This window comes from Solanum stenotomum, unplaced genomic scaffold (genome assembly GCF_019186545.1).
Source record: "Solanum stenotomum isolate F172 unplaced genomic scaffold, ASM1918654v1 scaffold11373, whole genome shotgun sequence".
Taxonomy (NCBI): domain Eukaryota; kingdom Viridiplantae; phylum Streptophyta; class Magnoliopsida; order Solanales; family Solanaceae; genus Solanum; species Solanum stenotomum.
In genome coordinates, this window is record NW_026021534.1 from 407,015 (window position 1) to 430,216 (window position 23,202).

Sequence of the window (23,202 nt, forward strand, 5' to 3'; positions counted from 1 at the left end):
AAGTTAAATACAATAAAATTAATAAGCATTATAGAAAAAATTTAACGAAGACTTGTCACAATCAAATGCATCACTATTGAGGACCAATATGTCATGTTTGTACCAAAAAGAATGCAATATAAGTATTTGAATCCAGATTAAATGTCCTTCACATTTGTATATCACAATTAACTTGAGAGGAAGTATTGAAAATCAAAGAATTCAAGAAGTCTTGCAATAAAATTTGTTTAATTCATACTGGATCCAGGAGGAAAGAAATACTTTGTTGCTACTAGAGAAGTGGTTGACACTACACGAATAGGTTCTAAGACAAAGGTCCGAAATCACTTGGATTACAAACAGAATTACTAGTACAAAGTTTTTCTTTGCCTACCTAAAAGCTAGATAGGCTAGAAACGAGATCTCCTCCATTTATATGGAACATGGTGAAAGACTGACTGATGTAAACCGAATATAATAGGAATTTGTGAGTTTCTTTCAAGCCTTATAATTGAACTAATGTCGAGGAGTTGCCATGTTTGGACTTTAATATAACGAAGGATGTCCCTTGCTCGAATAGACACCAACAACTTTTGGTAAATAAGGTAAACACAAAAAAGGTCCTACCAACAGTGAATGAGATTCCAAATGAAAAAGCTCCAAGTACTGATGGGTTCAATGTAGAGTTTTTAAGATAATACTGGGAACTGATAGGAGACAAGATCATTCAAGTGGCTCTCTAATTCTTTGAAATAGGAAAACTGCTAAAAGAGGTTAATTGTATTATTGTGACTCTGATCCCTAAAGTGTCCAACCCCAGCTTTGTCAAAGAGTACAGGTCAATTGTTTGTTGCAACACGATGTATAAACTAATAGCCATAATAATCACCTCAAGATTGAAGTTGATTATCGATTACTTGGTAGGTCCATCTCACTCTGCCTTTAGAGCTAGTAAGAATATACTAGACAATGTGATTGTGGCACATGATCTAGTCAAAGGCTACACAAAAAAGAGTATCACCAAGGTGTCTGATCAAAGTAAACGTCAGAAAGGCCTATGATTCGATGGAGTGAGCTTTCCTAAAAATGGTACTGCTAGAATTTGGACTCTCATCTAGGTTTGTGAATCTAATCATTACATGTGTGCCTACAATAAGTTATTCTTTATTTCTTAAAAAATGTAGGCCCAACCCCAAGCTTTGAATTTAAGTAAGGATTGAGGCAAGGGGATCTCATGTCCCCATACCTCTCTATATTGATAGTGGAATATCTAAACAGAACATTCAAGTAGTTGAGACATAATCCCTCCTTCAAGTACCATCCTAGATGTGAGAAGCTGAGAGTGATACATATATGCTTCACAAACGACCTGATTGTGTGTTTTTAGGGCTCACGGATTATCAATTCATTAATATTGCAAGCATTTAATAATTTCTTAGAGCTTTCCGGGCTAAAGACAAATTTGGAGAAAAGCTCACTATACATTCCTGGTACTACACATGAATTCAAAGAATAGATATTAAGAGATATTTTCTTCGCCGTAGGAAAGCTGCCTTTTAAATATACTGGAGTCTCATTATCCTCAAAAAAGATCATAATACACCAATACATGCCACTAGTAAATAAAATGATTGCGAGAATTAGATATTGAACTACTAAGTTCTTATCATACGGTGACAGAGTTCAACTTATCAAGAGTATCCTATTTGAAATGCAGACATACCGGAGACAAATATTTCTAATGCCTAAGAAGGTAATAGAATTGGCCACTATTATCTGTTGGACCTTCATTTGGACAGACAACACCGAAACATCAAGAAGAATTCTGGTTGCTTGGGATACACTAAGTAAACCCAAAAGTGCAGGAGGCTTGAATATGATTGATTTTCAAGTGTGGAACAAGGAAACTATTAACAAGCTTCTATGGGGTTGTATCCTTCAAAAAAACGCTTTTTGAATTCAATGACCACATGATTTCTACATAAAGAGACAAGATTTAACCATAATGGAGACTCCAAAGCATGCCTACTAACTGGTGAGGAAGATCTTCAATGCTAGAACATGGTTTAACTAGCACACATAGTGCTCACAAACCAGCAACAACCCTCTAGAAAAGGAAAGTACAACACTAAAGAAACTTACAAGTTCTTTTGCCATAATTTTCAAAAAGTGAATTGAAAAAGCCTGATAATGATCCAAAGAACAATTTCAAAATACTGGCTAATACTTCAAGGAAGATTAGCTACGATGGACAAATTAGAGAGATGTGAAATTCAAATACCACAAGAGTTTGTGTTGTGCAAAACACTAGAAGTAGAATGTAAGTATGCAACAAAGTTGTGGAGGAGGTTGCTAGACTGATTGGAAATGCAATGACAAATTCTAATTTAGGAAGTTGAGATACAATGATTGACGTACATGGTGAAACAAAGGAAATTAGAATCACACGTGCTAGGCTGGTTGTTCAATGTTTGAATTTACCATGTCTGAATTGAGCGGGCTACTAAAAGATTTCAACAACATCAACATAAATACAAACATTGAGCCAGAGAAATCATCCTCCAACTTCACACAAAAGGACAACACCAAATTAAATGGGGGAAACTGTTTCAAAGATTAGACAATTTTCCTAGCTAGAAGTGTAGAGATATATAGTAGAAAACTAATAAAATAGCTAGCTTTATGAGATTTGTAAAGAAGTGAGAAATTAACTAAAAGTCTAAATAGCTAATTGGTGTACAAATTATTACTGGTTGAATAAAAGCTAAGCTTTCGATCAAAAAAATAAAAAAAAAATATTAAGATTATTTTGTTTGTCTATATATAAGTATTTAAATCTAAATTAAGTGTTTTCATTTTGAATCACATCAAATTTTTATGTTTTCATAATATTATTTAAAAAATAATAATAATCTACTATACTCCATAATTATATTTTGTAGTGATATTTTTAAATAATTAGAAAATATAGCTATATCTTACATCTTAATGTGTGTGTGTATATATATATATATTGTATTCACGTTTCTAAATTGAAGGCACAATTCTTATACAGGTTCTTATACGGGTACGTATATTGTCTATATGACATCAATATACATATATAAACATTATATGCAGACCCATATACAATATATCAATTTATATATATTGATACTCTATGCACATACATACAATATAGTATATGTTATAATTTAAAGGAAAATTTTGTTATGTTTTGAAAATAAACTTGTTATTATTGAAATTTTTCCTTTTAAATTTTATAGGTCGAATTTTGAGTATATTAATATTTTGGGGTTATGATACTCTATTACTTTAAAATAATATATATTAATTAAATTAATTATAATTTTCGGTGAAGTTGAAATAACAAAAACGATATTGTATAAAATTAAGTGAAAGTCAAATAATTTTATAGCTAGATTAACGATTTTACTACAATTACATTAAATTTTAATGGCCTTTATGAACCAAAAAAAAATTCTTCGCGCAAATTATTTTTTCTTCTTTAGTGATATATCTATAATTGTCTTGTTTCTAATTGTTATTATTTCATATAATTTTGTCCTCATTTTCCCCTCCCCCCTTCATCTCCCGTCTCTTAATTTAGGGTTTATACCCTTTGGTCTTCTTAATTATATCGTTGTCTTAGAGCTATTAAACAAAAATTTCTAGCTTACATTCAAATTTTACATTTTCGTCACTAGTATTAAATTTTATAAATTTGTGAAGTTATTCGATGTTCATCAAGATGAAATCGGCTAGAGCACATATCTCGCACGTCCTTGATTCAAATCAAGTCCCAAAAATGAATTGCATTTATGTGTTCTTTCTACATCCTGCAAATATCATTGATCTTCAGATTATTTTGTATCAATTGACAGGTATCAAAAATTACTTTATAAACTTTAGATCTATAATAGTTGTCTTGTTCAATTAAAATAATTTTGGGTTATAATTCATACAAAAGTAAATTTTATTTAAAAAATTATGTGAAATCACTTAGAAAAAGGGTTTAGTGCGATTTTTTTTTGACAACAAATTATATAGCTTAAGATCTTTTATGGGGATACCATGTACCTCAAATGTACATGTTGTTTGAAAAATCTACTCGAAAGATTTGATAATGTAGATAGTTCCTGAATATTGAATTTACATAAAAATATAACTATATTGTAAATTTGATATATCATGAAAGAAATTAAATATAATAAAATTAATTATCATGAGAGAAAGAATCTAACAAAACTTGTCACAATCAAATACATCACTACTGAAGATCAACCTAATGGTGTTTTTATCAAAAGACTTATCAGACTACAATATAAGTATTTGAGTTCTGATTAAGTGTGTTTTACATATGTATATCATAATTAACCTAAGAGGAATTACTGAAAATAAAAAAAATATTAAGGTTATTATATTTGTCTGTATATAAGTATTTGAATCCAGATTAAGTGTTTTCTTTTTTGAATCACATTATCTTCATAATTTTTGTTTTAAATTTTTCCTTTAAGTATTTGATAGTGAATTAATTATAAATATAGTGTTTTAACTGAGAATTTGGTGATCCTAATATTGTTTTTGTGCTTAAAATCATACTTGGATTGTTAAACTAATGTTTATGTATTAGTTTCTTTCAATCTTATAATATGATTTAACAAATTAATTTAATTTTTTTACATAGTTTTAATCATTTCTCATTTCATAGTAATAGAATAATAACTTACTAGCAAGGCGAATTTAGAATTTATAGACTTTGGGTGTATCAATATTACCTTAGCTCAAATATGAGATCTAAGATAAACTTAAAATAAAAATAATGAATTACCTTAACTCAAATATGAGCTCTAAGATAAATTTAAAATAAAAATAGTGAAATAAACAATCTAGCTAGATTCAAACTGTAGTCTCGCATGTGGATCCTCTAACAGTCTAGCTTGTACCATCAACACAATGACACTCATATATTTTTTATGAGTGCACTATTAATTATATCCTAATTTATGTCAGTTTCTCAAAATAAATATATACATATAAAAAGCTTAGATCTATACTGAGACTAAAAATTAACATGATATTAATTTATTCTTAAAATATCATGTCAAGATATAAATTATTCTTAAAATATCAGTTTATATATTAATTATTCTTAAAATATCATGTTAAGATATTAATTATTCTTAAAATTTTCTTTAAATGTGAAGATGCCTGTCTTTAACTAAGTGTTTAACATTTTATACTAGAATATGAATAAGCAAAATAAAGTAGATAGTGGAGATGCAATAATAGTCGTTCCCATATCGTGTATTATACTTGAAGCTGATGTTTTAGAGGTGAGCTTTTGAAAGTTTCCTCTTTATTTGTCTTTTTTATGATTATAAGACGTCTAAATCTGAATACATATGTAAATGCACATGTTATCATTTAGATATGTATTCAGATTTAGACGTCCTATAATCATATTAAGACAAATGAAGAGGAAATTTTCAAAAGCTTACCTTTAAAACATCAGCTTCAAGTGCAATACATGATATGGGAACTGTCATTATTGCATCTCCACCATCTATTTTGTTTTGCTTATCCATATTCTAGTAGAAAATGTTAAACACTTAGTTAAAAGAAAAACATCTTCACATTTAAAGAAATTTTTAAAAATATTTTAAAAATAATTAATATGTAAACTGAGACTGAAAATACCATATGATATTCTAAAATTGACACAATTTCCAATCGGGTACCGACATTAGCCGGTCAATTCCCGGTCAACACTGAAACTGCAGAGAAAAAAAGTTTTTAATTTTTCCTACTTAAACTACACAAAAAGCGGAAAAAGCCCTCTTTGTTTTCAAAATTTTTAAAGTACTCTCTAGGATAAGACCTAGTTCTCTCTCTGCCATTTTTTCAGATTGAATCACTCAAAAATCTCTATACATATACTCAGGTGAAGTTAAATTTTGTATTTTTATAGTTATTTTTCGTGTAATTTATTTGAATGCAGTCTTTTTAAGTTGATTAATTTGGTCAAGTTATGTTTTTTATGTTGAAATGTTGCAGTTCTTTTATGATTTTTGAGTTGTTTGGATTAATGGGTTTGTTTAGTATGAATATGGTGTAATGCTTGATATTTTGTTGCATGATTGAGGAATTGGAATGTGTTTTGATGGACCATGTTGGGATTTTTTCTTTGTGGGGTTTTTTTTTTTTTTTTTTTTGATGTAGAGGTTTAGGAATTAGGGTTTTTTGATTGGTTTATTGAGGAGGTAGAAATGGTTGATGATGTAGAAATGTATGTCTTTTCTTGACATGTTTTTTTTTTTTACTTTCTTGGCTATTGAGAGTGTTAAATGTTGCAGTTCTTTTATGGTTTTTGAGATGTTTGGATTAAGAGGTTTATTTAGTATGGATATGGTGGAATGCTTGTTATGTTGTTTCCTGATTGAGGAATTGGAGTGTTTTTTGATGGACCATGTTGGGATTTTTTTTGTGGTATTTTAGTTCTCTTTGATGTAGGGATTTACGAATTAGGGTTTTTGGTTGGTTTATTGAGGAGGTAGAAATGGTTGATGATGTAGAAATGTATGTCTTTTCTTGACATGTTTTTTTTTTACTTTCTTGGCTATTGAGAGTGTTAAATGTTGCAGTTCTTTTATGGTTTTTGAGTTGTTTGGATTAAGAGGTTTATTTAGTATGGATATGGTGGAATGCTTGTTATGTTGTTTCCTGATTGAGGAATTGGAGTGTTTTTTGATGGACCATGTTGGGATTTTTTTTGTGGTATTTTAGTTCTCTTTGATGTAGGGATTTACGAATTAGGGTTTTTGGTTGGTTTATTGAGGAGGTAGAAATGGTTGACGATGTAGAAATGTATGTCTTTTCTTGACATGTTTTTTTTTTTACTTTCTTGGCTATTGACAGTGTTAAATCTTGCAGTTCTTTTATGGTTTTTGAGTTGTTTGGATTAAGGGGTTTATTTAGTATGGATATAGTGGAATTCTTGTTATGTTGTTGCCTGATTGAGGAATTGGAATGCTTTTTGATGGACCATGTTGGGATTTTAGTTCTCTTTGATGTAGGGATTTAGGAATTAGGGTTTTTTGATTGGTTTATTGAGGAGGTAGAAATGGTTGATGATGTAAAAATGTACGTCTTTTCTTGACATGTTTTTTTACTTTCTTTGCTATTGACAGTGTTTTGGTGAAATGTTGCAGTTCTTTTTTGATTTTTGAGTTGTTTGGATTAAGGGGTTTGTTTTGTATGGGTATGGTATAATGCTTGTTATTTTGTTGCATGATTGAGGAATTGGAATGTGTTCTGATGGACCATGTTGGGATTTTTTTTGCGGGATTTTAGTTTTCTTTTTGATGTAGGGATTTATGAATTAGGGTTTTTTGATTTGTTTATTGAGGAGGTAGAAATGGTTGATGATGTAAAAATGCACGTCTTTTCTTGACATGGTTTTTAGTTTCTTTACTTTTGACAGTGTTTCGTTGATAATCTGTTTTGAAATTTTACCTTTTTGGATAGAGGTTAATTTAGTGTTGGAGTAGTGAAATGGATTATGTTTTGTTGATTGAGAGAAATTTGAAGCATCTTATGGTGCAAAATGGGTTTTTTGTAGTGGAAACTTACTTTTTTTGCTATAAAGATTTTGAAATTAGGGTTTTGGTTGATTGGCCAAGGAGGCAGAAATGGTTGGTGAAGATAAAGGAAAGAGCGCTGGTGCTAATGTTGCACCAGGTCTGTTGGCTGAAAATGGTCAAACCGTAAAGAAATTGAAGGGCCACCTAGTTGAAGACAAGGATGGTGATATGAACCTTGATGGTTCATCAGATGTTGTTTGTCGGACCTACAAGAGGCGGAAGCGTACAAAAGTGGTAGAAGATGGCTTTGTGATGGGGCACTCTGCTGGTCAGAGTACTAACAAGGTCTGATAATCCTTACATGCAAACTCTTGAAATGACTTTTTTACCTTCTGTTTGTTACCTTTTCTTATGCATAATGTCTTAGTCTCTTCTCTATCCTTCATGGAACAACCAGTTTTGAATCTGATGATATGTTTATCTTGTTTCTTTATCAATAAAAAATTCCTACTCTTGTTCTCTTTCTTTACAATCATCTCTATATGAGGTAGTAGTTCTTTTTTCTTGGCTCTTCTCTAAACTTAGGTTGTCTACAGAGTTACGTGGAAGGCAAATACTAATTTAGAAAACCTATCTTTTTTCTCTTCTCAATAAATAATTCTTTCTACTTTATATGAGGGGTGCCCATGTGAAGCTTCTTGAGAAGGGAAATGGAGTTGGTGGCTCTTGGGTAACCCCCCTTAACCAAAAAAAAGTCGTAAAAATATATTAAAGGTAGAGATAAATTATTGTTATCCAGTGGCGGATGACTTATTTTGCTAACATAATAAAATAAAGATAATTATAATAATAATAATTTGAAACTACATTGATGTATATTTCTCCTTGTTGCTCTATGCTAATAATTCAGTATCATGGTTATGGTTGGCGACTTGGCGTCTTGACATAAAGTACCCCTCTCTTCCTTACCTGTTGGTAAACACCCCAACCCCCACCCCAAATTTTTTTCTCTATCTCTATCTCTTAGAATGCTTTGCATCATCACTGCCTGCAATATGCCTTGCTTCAAGGCTTAAACCACGATCTTGACAATGTCATAGTTACTCTTTAAGTGATGCACTTCCAATTAAGAAATTCCGTCCTTTAAGTACTTGTTGGTGGTCTTCTTCTTGTTTCTTCCTTCCTCCTGTTTTTCTTTGTCCATCTGCACTATACTTTTCTTGTTCTTTGATATACAACTGGTTTGCTTTTTGGTATTCTCTTTGTCCATCTGTCATGTTGTAGGTTTTTACTTTTTGGTATACTTGTTTGGCCAATTTTGTCCTTTTCATTAATATAATTGTTTACCTGATAAAAAACAACTGTTTTATTTTTATTTTATGCAGTCGATGAATGGACCACTAGATTCAGCTCTTAACAAAAGTTCTTGCACGCAAGCTAGTGTAGCTCATATGGAACCACATGGTCTTCTGAATGATTCCAGTGATTTGCTTGTTAGAAATTGGAAGGGTGCTGCTCTGAAGCAGATGCTTCAATCATTAGAGAGTGATGGTGGTCTGAAAGGATGTATTCAAGAGGCACTGACATCACATTCAGAAGCCAGTTGTGCTGTTGAAGCTAAGGTATTTCTATTGCAAGTATCTGGATAACTTAATATACAATAGTAAGCTACTATATCCTTTGCTGTTAATTGTTCTTTGATAGCTTGTTGCTTGTTTTTTTCAGGAATCTGGAAAATGTTGTGAAGATGGGAACCGAGGTTCTCTGCCATCACAGTCTGTGTCTCATGGAATTCAGAATGGAACAAAAGCAGTGCCTAATGGATCAGTGGATGAGCCAAAAAGTCGCACAGTTACAGAGTTCTGTCAGCACATGTTTCTTGATATTGTCAAATCAGAAAAGTTTGCTCAGCTATGTCACGTGCTCTTTGAAAATTTTGAAGGAATGAAGGCTGACAAATTTTTTGATATTAGTCGCATTCACTCAAGGATGAAAGATGGATCTTATGAGGGCTCATCCCTCCTTTTTCACTCAGATATTCAACAGGTACTGTTTTATATTTTCTGTTTGTGCTTTGGTTTCAGGAAAACAGCCATGTTGTGTATTACTTGGACTTAGCTAACAATCTAGGTAGAATCTCTTAAGTTCATTCATTATGATTATGGAGTAATGTACTTAATCCATCTTTCATCCTCTCTGATTAGTTTCTCATTTCTTGAGTCTGATAATGAACTCTCAGCCGGGGAGTAGCTTTAAGATACTTGTTATTGGCATTATTCATTGTCTGCTTTAGCTTGTGCATGTGTTAAGTTTTATGAACCTTCACGTTGCATTTTGAAAACTGAGTGAATATAACTGTTTTGACTTCTCAGAATGGTAGTGGTTGGGTAAGAATACTAAAATCTGGTACCTTCTATTCCAAACCTCACTGCAATTCTTCGTGTTTTTTCCATGGTTAGGAATCCACATGTCTCAATTCCTAGGCACTCTTAAAGTATTGATACAATCTATTATGGACTCCATATGTTGTGCTGTTATGCTGCATTAACTTCATGCATTGAAGCATACAGCTAACATACCCAGGAACTTTGTTGCACATAGGAAATACACTAGATGAAACTTTATATAAAGACTTTCTTTAGAGTAAATAAACTTTTTTTTATAAAGTCTTACAATTACAAATATATTAAAGTAATTCAACTGATCAAACAACAACACACACACGCAATTCAAATCAAAATCAATAGTCCCTAGATCTGCTTCTGTTTGTACTGACTTCATGAGAGACAAACATTACAAAATTCAATGTAATTTGTTGTATTGATAAAACTGTGATAAATAAAATGAACTGTTAATGTACATATGGGAACTCGTGTTGGAGAAATTTTATAATGGGTGAGACACAAGCATGACTAGTTGTGTGAGGGATTTTCAATAAAAATATGAGTCTAATGTGGGACCAATTATTGACGGGAAACAATATAGGACCCATTATCTTATTTTTTTTTTGAATCAGATTACATTTATGGGACCCATTATCTTTTCTTTCCTCTTTCTTCACCCAACTCCACAAATTCATTTCTGGCCAGTGAATTACCTGCTACTTGAAATGCAGCTCATTACAATAAAAGAAGCGTCCGAAGTTGCTGGTAATGCAGCTTGTTACAACAAGAAGCATCCTGAATAGGGATTGCAGAAACTTTTCCTTTTATGGTATTGCCTACCTTGTGTATGTATTTTTGGTGGTAGAACATATCTTGCTCAGAGATAATGAAAGGAAAATATTTGCAATTGTAAGATTCGGTTCCTACTAGTCTTCCTTTATTGTTACTGAATAAACACCGTAATTTCAGAAAAGAAGAAAAAAACTTTTCTACCAATTTTGAATCAAAACCTCTTCAAGATGTCTTCCTCATTCACAACCTTCTTTTCACTTTCACTGAATGCCCATTTTCAGTTTCTGAAGTTTTTAATAATACTGTCCTTTTTTTTACTCTCCCAATTCTTTTTCCATTTTCACTATCCATATTGTCAATTTCTTGAAATGCTTGTATTTTTCTAATTTTTTGATAATTCATTACCCAAATCAAAATAGAGAGAGGAAGGGAGAAAATATGATGATAGAGTTGTGGATTGAACATTGGCATCCCATTTCTGACTTTGAACTTGGGGCTGGGGTTGTATTGGGATTTGGGGGGCTGTTCTGATGAAGAGTGAGAAAAGATAGAGTAGGAGAAAGATGGGGGGGTGTCTAGGAGTAAGAAATGTGGAGAGAGGATAGATTCGCAAGGGTAAGGAGGGGAGTGAAAGAGAAATTGGTAAATTAGGGGCTCCACAATTTACACTTGTCATGAAATGTGAATCTCATACAACTAATTATTTTGTGTCTCACACCAAATAAAATTTCTCCTCCTATCGAAACATACAGATAAGTTGTAAAAGCTGCATGGAGCGTCTGAATTGAAATTGAGTAGCTGTACCTGATGATAAATCTTAATTACTGGGGAACCTTATTAGATATCCGTATTAAACCAAAGAAGATCATTTCCCTTACAAATCCTAGGAACCTTTTTAGTGTTGTCTAAAGCTTGCATCTGCAATCCATTCAAATCAATGTGGCACTCTTGAGCAAAAAGTGCTTTGTGTATCTCTGGGAATGATCTGTTTTTCGTGTGAAATCGTAAACATCTCTGAGGATAAATTTACAAGGTGTGATTTCTTTGTCTGGATCTCTGGGAAGGTTGATGATGGATGGGGAAGTCTTCTAGTCATATTACTGATTGGTGTTTTTTTGGGTTGGGAGACTTGGTAGTATTTTGGATTCCCTGCTAATTGTATAGAAGGTTCATCTAAGTTTTTCAGTTTCATCTGATATGTTTTTTGCTTAGTTATTGCTATGCATCATCTTTACTTCGTTAGAGTATTGCATGCATCCTATTGTGGTATTTGAATGTAGGTGCTCTATGATTGCAAACTTACGTATTTGACCATGAAAATACTGTCGGTGTCTCCAGTTAAATGAGTTGTAACTTGATTAAAGTGGAATCCTTTGATTAGTAAAATGGTCTAAAGATCAACGTAATGAGGGGAAGAGCTTTAGCTTATGCGTAAATTTGGCTTGCCGAATAATACATGTGAGTGGTGAAAGCTATGTATGATTTTATGCTTTTAGCAGTTAAATCATGTCTTGTTTGGCAATTGGGTCTTCATAATCTGAGGAGATGGTTTACGAGGAAATATGACACAGACATTCTTCACTAGAGAAGATTACACAGTTCTTTAATCTAGGAAACTAAGCTGTCTTACTGCTGCCAAACTATCAGGGGAGGGGATTCAGTGTGTTCTCCCCTGTCATAGTTGCCTGTTTTGATTGTTTATGTAGTTATCTTTTAAGTAAGATTCTTGTATGCAATCAGAAACTGGGCTGTAGATGAATGGGGTGTGACAGACGGCCTGAAGATTACACAGCTGAGCGACGTTCAAGTTTTATTCCGATTTGCGAATGAGAAGCAGGCTGTTGAAACTTTTCATAGAGGAAAGAGGTGGTTTGGTGGTAATTTCTTGAAACTGGATATATGGAAGAAGCAAGATGGGTGTGTTGATACTCATCTTACCGGTGATACTGTGATTGTTAATTTGGTGGGTTTGCTGTTCACCTCTGGAATGTGGACCTTTTCAAAAAGGTAGGGCAGGCTGGCAGCTGTGTGGGGGCTTTATTGATGTTATTTGCAGTATGCACGACATTTCTAGAGTGAAATTTAGGGTGAGGAAAGGGCGGAGGGTCTCTGTTTCTGTGAAGGTGGATGTTGGAGAAAGTAGCTATAGAACATGGATGTGCATTGTATTTCAACCTGAGTTTTTTACTGCAGAAATGGAGGAAAACATGAATCTATCCAGCAAGAGGGGAGGAAAGGGAGGTGGGAAGGGGAATAGGGTGGCGGGATAAAGGGGAAATAGGTCATCGGAAGTTATGTAAAGAGCTGCTGAAGAGTTGCTGGAAGGGATATAAGACTAGAAAGTGACAAAGAATTTGAATTGTGGAGCGCTGGGGATAAAGGGGAAATAGGTCATCGGAAGTTATGTAAAGAGCTGCTGGAAGAGTTGCTGGAAGGGATAGAAGACTAGAAAGTGACAAAGAATTTGAATTCTGGAGGGGAAGGAAAAACCCTAGCAAAGGAAAAAGATAACACTACCCCCTAGATTAGTGAACCGGGTTGGAGGAGTAGATTGAGCCAGTTCAGACCTATCCAGGAGGTTTTTCACAACTGGCAGCAGTAGTACAGAGGTTCACGGAGCTGATGTGATGCTGTTAGTTATCTTTGAAGATGGTAGGTTTCTTTACGAGGTGGGTGGGAGAGAAATTTCTTAGATTCGGGGAATTTTTGGGAGTGCCGTTTGTGGGGGATGAATGACCCCAACAAAGGGACCATCATTAAAGCTGGCTTTAGGGATTGGGGAGCTGATGTGATATGTATTCAAGAAACAAAAATGGAAATTTTGACAGATAGTGTTATTAGAAGTGTGGGGGTAAGGGGAAGGGAGTAGGTGAGTGAAATATGACTACATCCCGGCCCAGCGGGAGGAATTCTCATTCTTTGGGAGGAGAGAAATGTGGAGTGGGGGGAAGTTTGTAAGGGAGATTTCATGCTAGGAATGCGGTTCAAAAACATGGATAACAGAATAGAGTGGGGGTATGGGGGTGTCTATGGACCGGTGGGGGAGAGTTGAAAGGAGATTTTCTGGGTGGAGTTAGATGTTGGTATGTAGGGGTGGGTATCGTATGGTATAATACCGAATACCATACGGAAAATGATATTTTCTATACCGTGGTATGGATATCATGGTATTTGGTATGACTTATTTATTTTTTGGAATTTGGTACGGTATTTGATATTTATATAATAAATACCATATACCACACCGAAGTTTTATAGTAATATATAGATCGCATATATATTATATTTAAGACTAGTATACTATATATGTACCTGTGCGATGTGCGGATAATGCTTTAAACATTAATCCAAATTGTGGTCTTATTTGTTAGATTATTCAATCATATTACGTTAACTTAAATTTAATTGCCATCTTATTTCTAATTACAATGTATATACCCAATAACAATTTAGAATGAATGTTAGTCATGTCCTACTTAGAAAAGGATTGTATTGTAGTGTCCTAGTTGGAAAATGTGTCTATTGTAGTGTCTATAAATAGGGCCTCTCTGTAATAATGTAGATACAACAATTCAATAATATTCTTTTCCAATATTTCTAACAAGAGTTACTTGCAGAACCTAGTAAATGAGTAGTGTTATTACTTCATATAATGTATAGACAACAATGAAATCTGAATGATGCATGCCTAAAAAAACATAGAAATGAATTTAAGAATGAAATCACGTGTCATTTCCCGAAACCAAATTGTCCCTTGACCATTGATCGATTGATGTGCATCTATACATAAATTGTCCAATCTTAGTTTTGGTTTCTGATTTCCTAACCAATTGCCGATCAACAAATGGGAAAAAGGTTAATCAATCTTGAGTTTATATATTGCATTGACAAAAGTGATGTCTACTCTTGTTGTCTCTAGCTAGAGTAAAACAGCATGACTAAGCACCTTAAATGGAAATGCAAAAATGAAGACAGCTTCCACGATTTATGCATTGAAGTTTTCTTTCTTGTTCTGCTTCCTTCTTTAAATTTGTTAAGAATTCCATCTTCAAAGGTTAACTCTATTAGTTTCTTCACCGACTTGAACCTGATTCTGTACACATCTTTTAATCAACGCTTCAACCAATTAAATAGAAAATTGCTTAAAAATAATTAAAAATTACCAAGTCCGGAGGACTTTTGTATCTTCTCCTTTACAGAACCAACTAATTGGACAGCTAACACAAAATGAAAAATAGAGTCTTTAATTAACTAATTGAAGGACATTCTGTTACTCCTCTGCCCCTGAAATAAACATGCTCTTATGAATGGTCTAGAGAAGACGTCGACAATGGTTACACATTTAATACGGATTGACATGTAAGCAATCACAAACAGTTGAACATAAATGCAAGGAATCACAATTCTAAGTGTCTCAAATGAACAAAATACATTAAGACACCGAGGTAATACATCACGACATGAATAAACATTTAAGCAAATACCTTGTCGTCATCACAATCTAAGCTTCTCAAACACATAAAATCACAAGGCTTACAATAACAAAAATAACTAGTACGAGTTAACAAATCAAAAACATGCATAAACATTTAAACAAATGCCTTGTATGCAAACACAATTTTAAGCTTCTCAAACACATATAATAATAGAACTTACAATAACAAATAGGAAATGACACCTACCTCTCACACCCCTTCACTAGCGCATATGCGCCGCTCCCCTTAATGTGCCCGCATCATTTCAGCTTTGCTTCCCTCATCTTGTCCACCACAGGGCCCACTCCACCTTGTCTCGGACATCTTCATTCCTAATCCTAACTTTCCTAGTATGTCCACACATCCATCTCAGCATCCTCATTTCCACAACTTCCATCTTCTGAACATGAGAGTTTTTGATAGGCCAACACTCTGTCCATACAACATGATTGATCTAACCACCACTTTGTAGAACTTATCTTTAAGTTTTGGTGGCACTAATCACTTAAGTTGCTCAGACTCGGGTGCGGGTGTCCGATACGGGTGTGGATCTAGAGGTCGGATCCTTCATGATCTAATTTTTAAGATTCGGGGATATGGATCCATGTATGAATACGGGTGCGCGGATTCGCCTAAAAATGATTTAAATATCTAAAAAATAGAGTTGTAAAACCTAAATTATGAGATATTATGTGGAGAACTTGAGGAGAATCTGGGAAGGAGATTANAAAGGGTCTCACTCCACCTTGTCTCGGACATCTTCGTTCCTAATCCTATCTTTCCTGGTATGTCCACACATCCATCTCAGCATCCTCATTTCCACAACTTCCATCTTCTGAACATGAGAGTTTATGATAGGCCAACACTCTGTCCATACAACATGGTTGATCTAACCACCACTTTGTAGAATTTATCTTTAAGTTTTTGTGGCACCAATCACTTAAGTTGCTCAGACTCGGGTGCGGGTGTCTGATACGGGTGTGGATCTAGAGGTCGGATCCTTCGTGATCTAGTTTTTAAGATTCGGGGATATGGATCCATGTATGAATACGGGTGCGCGGATTCGCCTAAAAATGATTTAAATATCTAAAAAATAGAGTTGTAAAACCTAAATTATGAGATATTATGTGGAGAACTTGAGGAGAATCTGGGAAGGAGATTAAAGGAAAAAGAGTGACATAGGAATTTCTATATAAAAGGTATTCCATTTTCTTCAATTTCACCTTTTCTTTTGCATTGATTACAAAAATCATTAAAATTGTTCGGACTTTCCCCATAGATTTTGGTCAAAGTACCCAAAATCGGTTGACCAAATCGAACACGGATCCCACACCCACACCCATGTCGTGTCGACACAGGTGCGGCACCAAAAGTGAAGAGTCCGAGCAACTTAGCGTGAGTTATCACACAACACTCTAGATGTGAGCCTCCATTTCATCCACCCTGCATTTTAAGCTTCTTTACGAACACCATCAAGAATAGAATCAATCAACTCAACACCCTTGGTATAATGACCCTTGACCTCTAGCCCAACTCTTGCCAACACCCGACTGACGAAAAATAATGTTATTACTTATTAGGCCTGAAAGTCTGACCGTAATGCTCATATCTAACACTGTTCAAAGTATCAGGCTCTAAATCCATAAGAAGAGTTTCAGTTGCAAGTCTAAATGAACTAATATATGTTATCAGATGTAGTTTGCAAAGAAGTTCCTCAATAGAAAATGAATGATTGTTTTGAAAAAGAAAAAAACTGATATAGTAGAAGAAGGATAAGATAATTAAACGGTTTAAATATGGCAATAGTTATATACGTTTCCAGTTTTTAAAACTTGAAATGGCAGTTTTTTCTTTTGAATTTTCTGTTTTAAAATAATTTGTTTATTGAAAATTTATGTGCTTACACGTGATAGCTGGCACTTTTTAAAAATACAGATTTGATTTTTTTTTTTAAATTGAGAATTGTTTTTTTTTTTGGTGGTGCTTACACGTGACACTTTTGCCTCTCCTATTGTATATAGATAGATTATTAAATATAAATATAAATCAACAAATTGTACAATGAATGGAGCTACATTTGTCAAGTTAGATTTTAGATGCCCGTGAATGAAATTTATGGTGCAACTTATATAGGACTACTTNAAAATTTCTGTGCTTACACGTGATTGCTGGCACTTTTTAAAAATACAGATTTGGTTTTTTTTTTTTTAAATTGAGAATTGGTTTTTTTTTTTTTGGTGGTGCACACACGTGACACTTTTGCCTCTCCTATTGTATATAGATAGATTATTAAATATAAATATAAATCAACAAATTGTACAATGAATGGAGCTACATTTGTCAAGTTAGATTTTAGATGCCCGTGAATGAAATTTATGGTGCAACTTATATAGGACTACTTAATTTTAGGTAATGTTGGTTAATGAATTTTTAGTTACTGATATATTTTGAGCTATGACGTTTGCAAGTCTTTACGAATTTGGTAAGACACTACAAAAAACGTCTTGCTACTTCCTTTTTTATCTTTGTTACTGAATGTGCATAGACACATTATCATATTGGAATGATATGTGTATTTAGTTTTTCCATTTGTATATATATTTTACATGGTATCAGAGCCTCTAGGGCTCAAAATCATTGATTAGAAATTCCACACCTTTCTATAGCCTGAGAGGAGGTCTCGGCTATTTGGTTTGTCTTTCACTCGCCATTCCGTGGTCTGGCAGAACTGATTTTGGCTTACTGCTTCGGTATCGTCTCGGCATTCAGGACAATTTGGTAATCTTCTGACACTAAAACTCTGCTTGGAAGGTGTGTTCTTCACTTTCTGTTTTTGACTCTAGCTCTTAAAAAAATCTTTTCTAATCTCTTTTCCAACCACCATTAATTTTGAGCATTGGGTTTTGGTGTCTGTGGATCTCAGATTCAAATTTTATTTTAACCTTTCTAGGACTTGGGTGCAGTTTTAAGCTTCTTTTTAGGTCTGTTCAAGTCTATATTCAAACTGGGTTTAGGTCTCACCACTGTCCAAATATCTTCTTGGCATGTGAGGGACACTGGACATCTTTGTTGGCAAATAACTTATTCATAGGTCTTGTTTATTTGGTTCCATCCCTTGTTACCTGTAGTCATCTATAATCTATTTTAAAATCCTTTTGGACTAAACATTAGTTCAAAAATGTTTGGTTCTTGCCCATCATCTGAGAAAATAATTCGGGTTTCAGGCGATGAGTTTGCTAAATTCTTTCAATATCATAAATCAGAGAAGGAATCTGCTTCAATTAACTTCTTTGCTAAGTCATAAATCATGTCTCATCACCTCTTCAAATAAATGGATAATTGATTTAGGTACCACATATCACATGACGGGTAATCCTTACATTTTTCTAGCTTTCAATTACACAAAGCACCCTCTTCGGTTACTGTAGCTGAAAGATCAACTTGTAATTGTCTTGGATCAGGTACGGTTAAACCAACCTCATCTATTACCATGTTATCTGTATTAGGTCCACCAAAATTGGCCTTTAATTTGATTTTTGTTAGTAAACTTACAAGAAACCGTAAGTGTTATATCTCTTTCTTTCCCGGTCATTGTCTGGTTCGTGATCTTACGATAAACCAGGTTATTGGTAAAGGACATGTATCCAATGATCTCTACATCCTTGATGAACGTGAATCTCGATCTGTTGCCTGCTCTAGTGTTGTGTCTCCATTTAAAGCACATTGTCGATTGAGTCATCCTTCTTTACCTATGTTGAAGAAACTTTGTCCTCAGTTTCAAAATATTTCATCATTGGATTGTGAGTCATGTCAATTTGCAAAACACCATCGCATCTCATTAGGTCCAAGGGTTAATAAACGAGTTGAGTCAGCTTTTGAGTTAGTTCATGGGGACCATGTCCTGTTGTTTACAAAACTGGGCATAATCATAAATATAATATATTTAGGGATTTTCTGATTTTGTTTCCGTAGATAGATTTGCTTCTGATTTTGTTTCCTTTAGATAAATTTGCTTTTGATTCTGTTCCCTTAGACTTGCTTGTACACATGTAAATAACTCTCATTCTTTGAATGATACGTGTAGGAAGACTGTTCCATTGTCTATGGTTCTACCTTTATCTGAAGCAACACATTGCTGATGAAACATTTTTTAATTGTTGTAATATAATTACACAATGAATGGTTTGAATGACTAACTTGGGACTTGAATTTGCATGGATTGTCCTATTTTTATGTGCTGGAGATAGTTCTAACTCATGTATCGTCATCCTGAATTATTTGCAGATGTGGACAAAGCTTAATGAAGTTGGCAGTGAAATGATTTCTCTTTCAAGGAGTCTTTCAGAAATATCAAGGGGTTGTTTCCGAGCTCAGGTACGTGGTTTCTTGTTAACACTTGGTTCATTGAGCTGCTTCCGTCTTTTGCACACAATGCTGGTAAAATTGACTATGATTTTGACCTGTTACCTCTTTAGGTGAGCGGTTCAGTGCATGAAAACGCTGAAGATACAAAAGAGGAGGCAAGCCTTCTTTTCCGTCATGCTTTTGTGTTTCCGTTTTAGTGGTAGACTATTGGTAATTTTGGTTGTTCTCTAGTTAGCTTCTTGGAGGAGAAACAGCTTTTGAAAATTGTCGGCCTGGAAATTTCAAATCCTTCACTGTTCTTGTAGCATAAAATTTCTCATTCAATGGTAATACCTCTCAATTCTGGAAATTTGGTTGTGGCAACTGGCAAGTGCATGTCACCAACCAAGTACTTGCAGTTATTCCAGATTTCTTGGGGAACCACTCAGGCAAATAATGTAACCAAGCTCCTAGAAGTGGTATTGGAAGCCCTTTATGGGGAGATCCATCTAAAAAAGCTCTTTATGGGGATATATAGGTACCTTTCATATATAGTATTTACTGGAACCGAGGGTGTATTACCTACTGTCAGTGAAGTGGGTGCATACCTTAGATACCAAGATTCAAATCCCAGCAGCACCAAAATTACATTAGGTGATTTCTTTCCATGCGTTTAAGCGTTGGTGCTGAGTGTACCTGTGCTAGTTTAAGGTAGTACCTAATGGAATAGTCGAGGTGTGTGCAACTGGCTTGATCACCACCATTTTAAAGAAAAAGCTTGTCGTATGCTTATTTTGCTTTTGGTTTCAAACCTTGAGAGTTCCACATCATTGGAATTATCTCTTAGTTTTAATATGAAAGTATAAAGTAAAAAATTCTTGCTTTTGGCTGGACTCAGTGCTGCAACTTGATATCTACTTTATGAAACCCACAAAGTAAAAAATCACAAAAAATCTGAGGGATTGCCTTGGCATCGTATTTTATTTCTTTCTACAACTTGAAACTGCAGATATATTTAAATATTAAAATTCAAGTTTACTATGTTTTCTTTTCTTTTTGATGTTGACAGTTAGTTGCTAAAATGGAACAAGCAGAGACCTATGGTGTAGATAAAAGATGTGCTTGCCAATGTTGTGGAGAGAAAGCGGATGGTGGGGATAGTTTAGCTTGTGATTCATGTGAGGAGATTTATCATCTCTCTTGTGTTGAGCCTACTGTTAAAGAAATTCCCATAAGAAGTTGGTATTGTGCCAAATGCACTGCCAAAGGAATGGAATCACCCCATGACAACTGTGTAGTATGCGAAAGACTCACCACGTCTAGCTCAGTGATAATTGAAAATGAGGTTGAAGACCTTACATCTGAAGATATGGTTCTAGAATTGGAGGATAGCACGAATGGTTTAGTGGATGGTGAACTTAAACTCTGTGAAGGAGTTGAGGATTCGCCCTGTTGCAACGTATGTAGAACTGTGGTGAGTAATGACAATGTTAGAATATGTGGTCATTCCTTCTGCCCTCACAAGTTTTACCATGAGAGGTGCTTGACCAGAAAGCAGTTGGATGCTTCTGGCTCCTGCTGGTACTGCCCCTCGTGTCTGTGTAGAGCTTGCCTGAATGATTGTGATGATGACAAAATCGTACTTTGTGATGGCTGCGATCATGCTTATCATATTTTCTGCATGCAACCACCACACACTTCAATTCCTGTAGGGAAATGGTTTTGCAAAAAATGTGATGTGCAGATACAGCGCATACGCAAAGCAAGAAAGGCATTTGAGTCTTCGCAAAATGAAGCGAAGAAGAGAAAAGAACAATGTGGAGAATTAGGTGTACCAAAAGGTAAGGATGAGGAAGCTTTAAATGAATCTGGAGGTATGGAAATGCTTCTAGATGCTGCCAAAACTCTGAACTACCAGGAGGATTTAGCTGCTTTAGGATCAAAAGACTGATAGGACTCAATTATTGCATGAATTATGGTAGCTCTGTATATGAAGGATGTGGTTCGGTTCCAGTTGACAGTGGTACATGACCTGTTTACCGGTGGTTTGGCCTGTAAGGAAGATACTAGTGGCGAACTTTCAGATTTGGTAGCATACAATTTCTTGTCTAACTGATAGTCCTTACAAGCCATGCCTGTAGTGTTTCAGATTGTATTTTCTAGTACATATTGCTTCTTGGGGTTATCAGCAACTGCTGTTCCATGTGGTTGTAAAATGAGAGAAGGGCATATGGATTAACTGACTTTCTGAATGTCAAAGGGAATTTCTCTATCCTGCATTGTTGTTTATGACATATGTTTAGGGATAACAAACAGGGCAGTCTCAGGGTAAACCCATGTAAACCTGGGAATTTCTCTATCCTGATTTGTTGTTTATGCCCTTTGTTTAGTGATAGCAAACAGGGTGGTTTCAGGGCAAACCCGTTTAAACCTGTGAAGACTTCAACCCGTTCCCCTCCCGCCCATCATTTGCTATTTCTTTTTTATATAAAATGATAACAGAAACTTCAAACTACAGTTGTTTTTCCAACTGGCGTCCTCTTTATCATACAGTGACAAGGTAAATATTCCTGGCGTTATTTTCTTTACTCATGCATGTGTTGTTCTGTGTATAGTTCTAATTTGTTGTGTGGATATATTTTTTGAGATTGAGAAAGAAAGAGATAAGTTTTAGGTCCATCAAGAATGAAGTGAAGAATGGTAAGATTGAGCTGTTGATGTCGTAAATATTTTAAACGTCTTTGTACAAAGTTAACAAGGTATTTTCCATTTTTTTTATAACCTGTGTATACTTGCACATATTTTTACACTTTATTTGATCAAATTCTCTGTGTAAATTTCTGCTCTCTGTACTATACACTTGATCAATTCTTTTAGTGGTTGTTTGGTACATGAGATAAGATGGGATATCTTAAAGTTAAACATGGGATACAATTTATATTTATACGATATGAATTAATACATTCTACCAAATGTAGTATAAATTTTATTCCAAGTTTAATTGTGAGTATCCCCACTTATTCCATCCAACTTAGATTCCTTGGTTTCTGAATATCTTTTTGTTCAAATCTTATTTTTCTTTATTTATTGATTTTTTTTTCATATTTTTCCTTCAATATCTTAAGAACGTAGACCCATAACTCGCCCTGTCCCACATTTTTTCTATTATTTGAACCCACCCTGTCCCGCTTAGTTGTAAACCCGCCCAATGTTGCTATCACTACATTTGTTGCATCGATTGTATGGAGTTAAATAGGGATTAGCATTATCTTGGCTTGTTGTATATCAAGTTACACGCGGACGGCGAAGCTAGCAGTCTTATTTTATGTTGATGCTTCACTGAACTCTACGCCAACAAGTGTTCAGAATGCTCCATTTAAAAAGTAAATGTTACACCTTTGGTCGTTCACCTCTAATGTGACATGTTTCTTCCTAGTTATAGGGTCAACGGGATTAGTCAGCTAGAGTGCTAGGCTATTCTTCTTTCGGGGAGACAAAGTCGTCCCTTCTACTAACCGAACCCTCAATTTAGGGGCATCTGTCAATATGTTACAAGACTCCAGTCTTCAATGGGTCACCATTACTTGACTTAGAAATGCAAACATCTTGGCAAGAGAAAGCACAGTGCGCTTGGTGCAAATGGAA

The 23,202-nt window shown here is 34.5% G+C and overlaps 1 protein-coding gene across 2 annotated transcripts; it reads left to right on the top strand.

The window, feature by feature from the left end:
* Positions 1-5,786: 5,786 nt before the first annotated feature.
* On the top strand, positions 5,787-22,035 carry LOC125849901 (PHD finger protein EHD3-like). Of its 2 annotated transcripts, none has more exons than XM_049529851.1 (7): positions 5,787-5,923; positions 7,628-7,907; positions 8,948-9,184; positions 9,288-9,608; positions 19,498-19,587; positions 19,689-19,733; positions 20,627-22,035. In XM_049529851.1, the coding sequence occupies exons 2-7, from the start codon at positions 7,671-7,673 to the stop codon at positions 21,506-21,508; spliced, it is 1,812 nt and encodes a 603-aa protein (XP_049385808.1). In that variant the 5' UTR covers positions 5,787-5,923; positions 7,628-7,670; the 3' UTR covers positions 21,509-22,035. The 2 variants fall into 2 exon arrangements, with proteins under 2 accessions (XP_049385808.1, XP_049385809.1); XM_049529852.1 differs by having other exon boundaries at positions 5,811-5,923; positions 7,641-7,907.
* Positions 22,036-23,202: the final 1,167 nt, after the last annotated feature.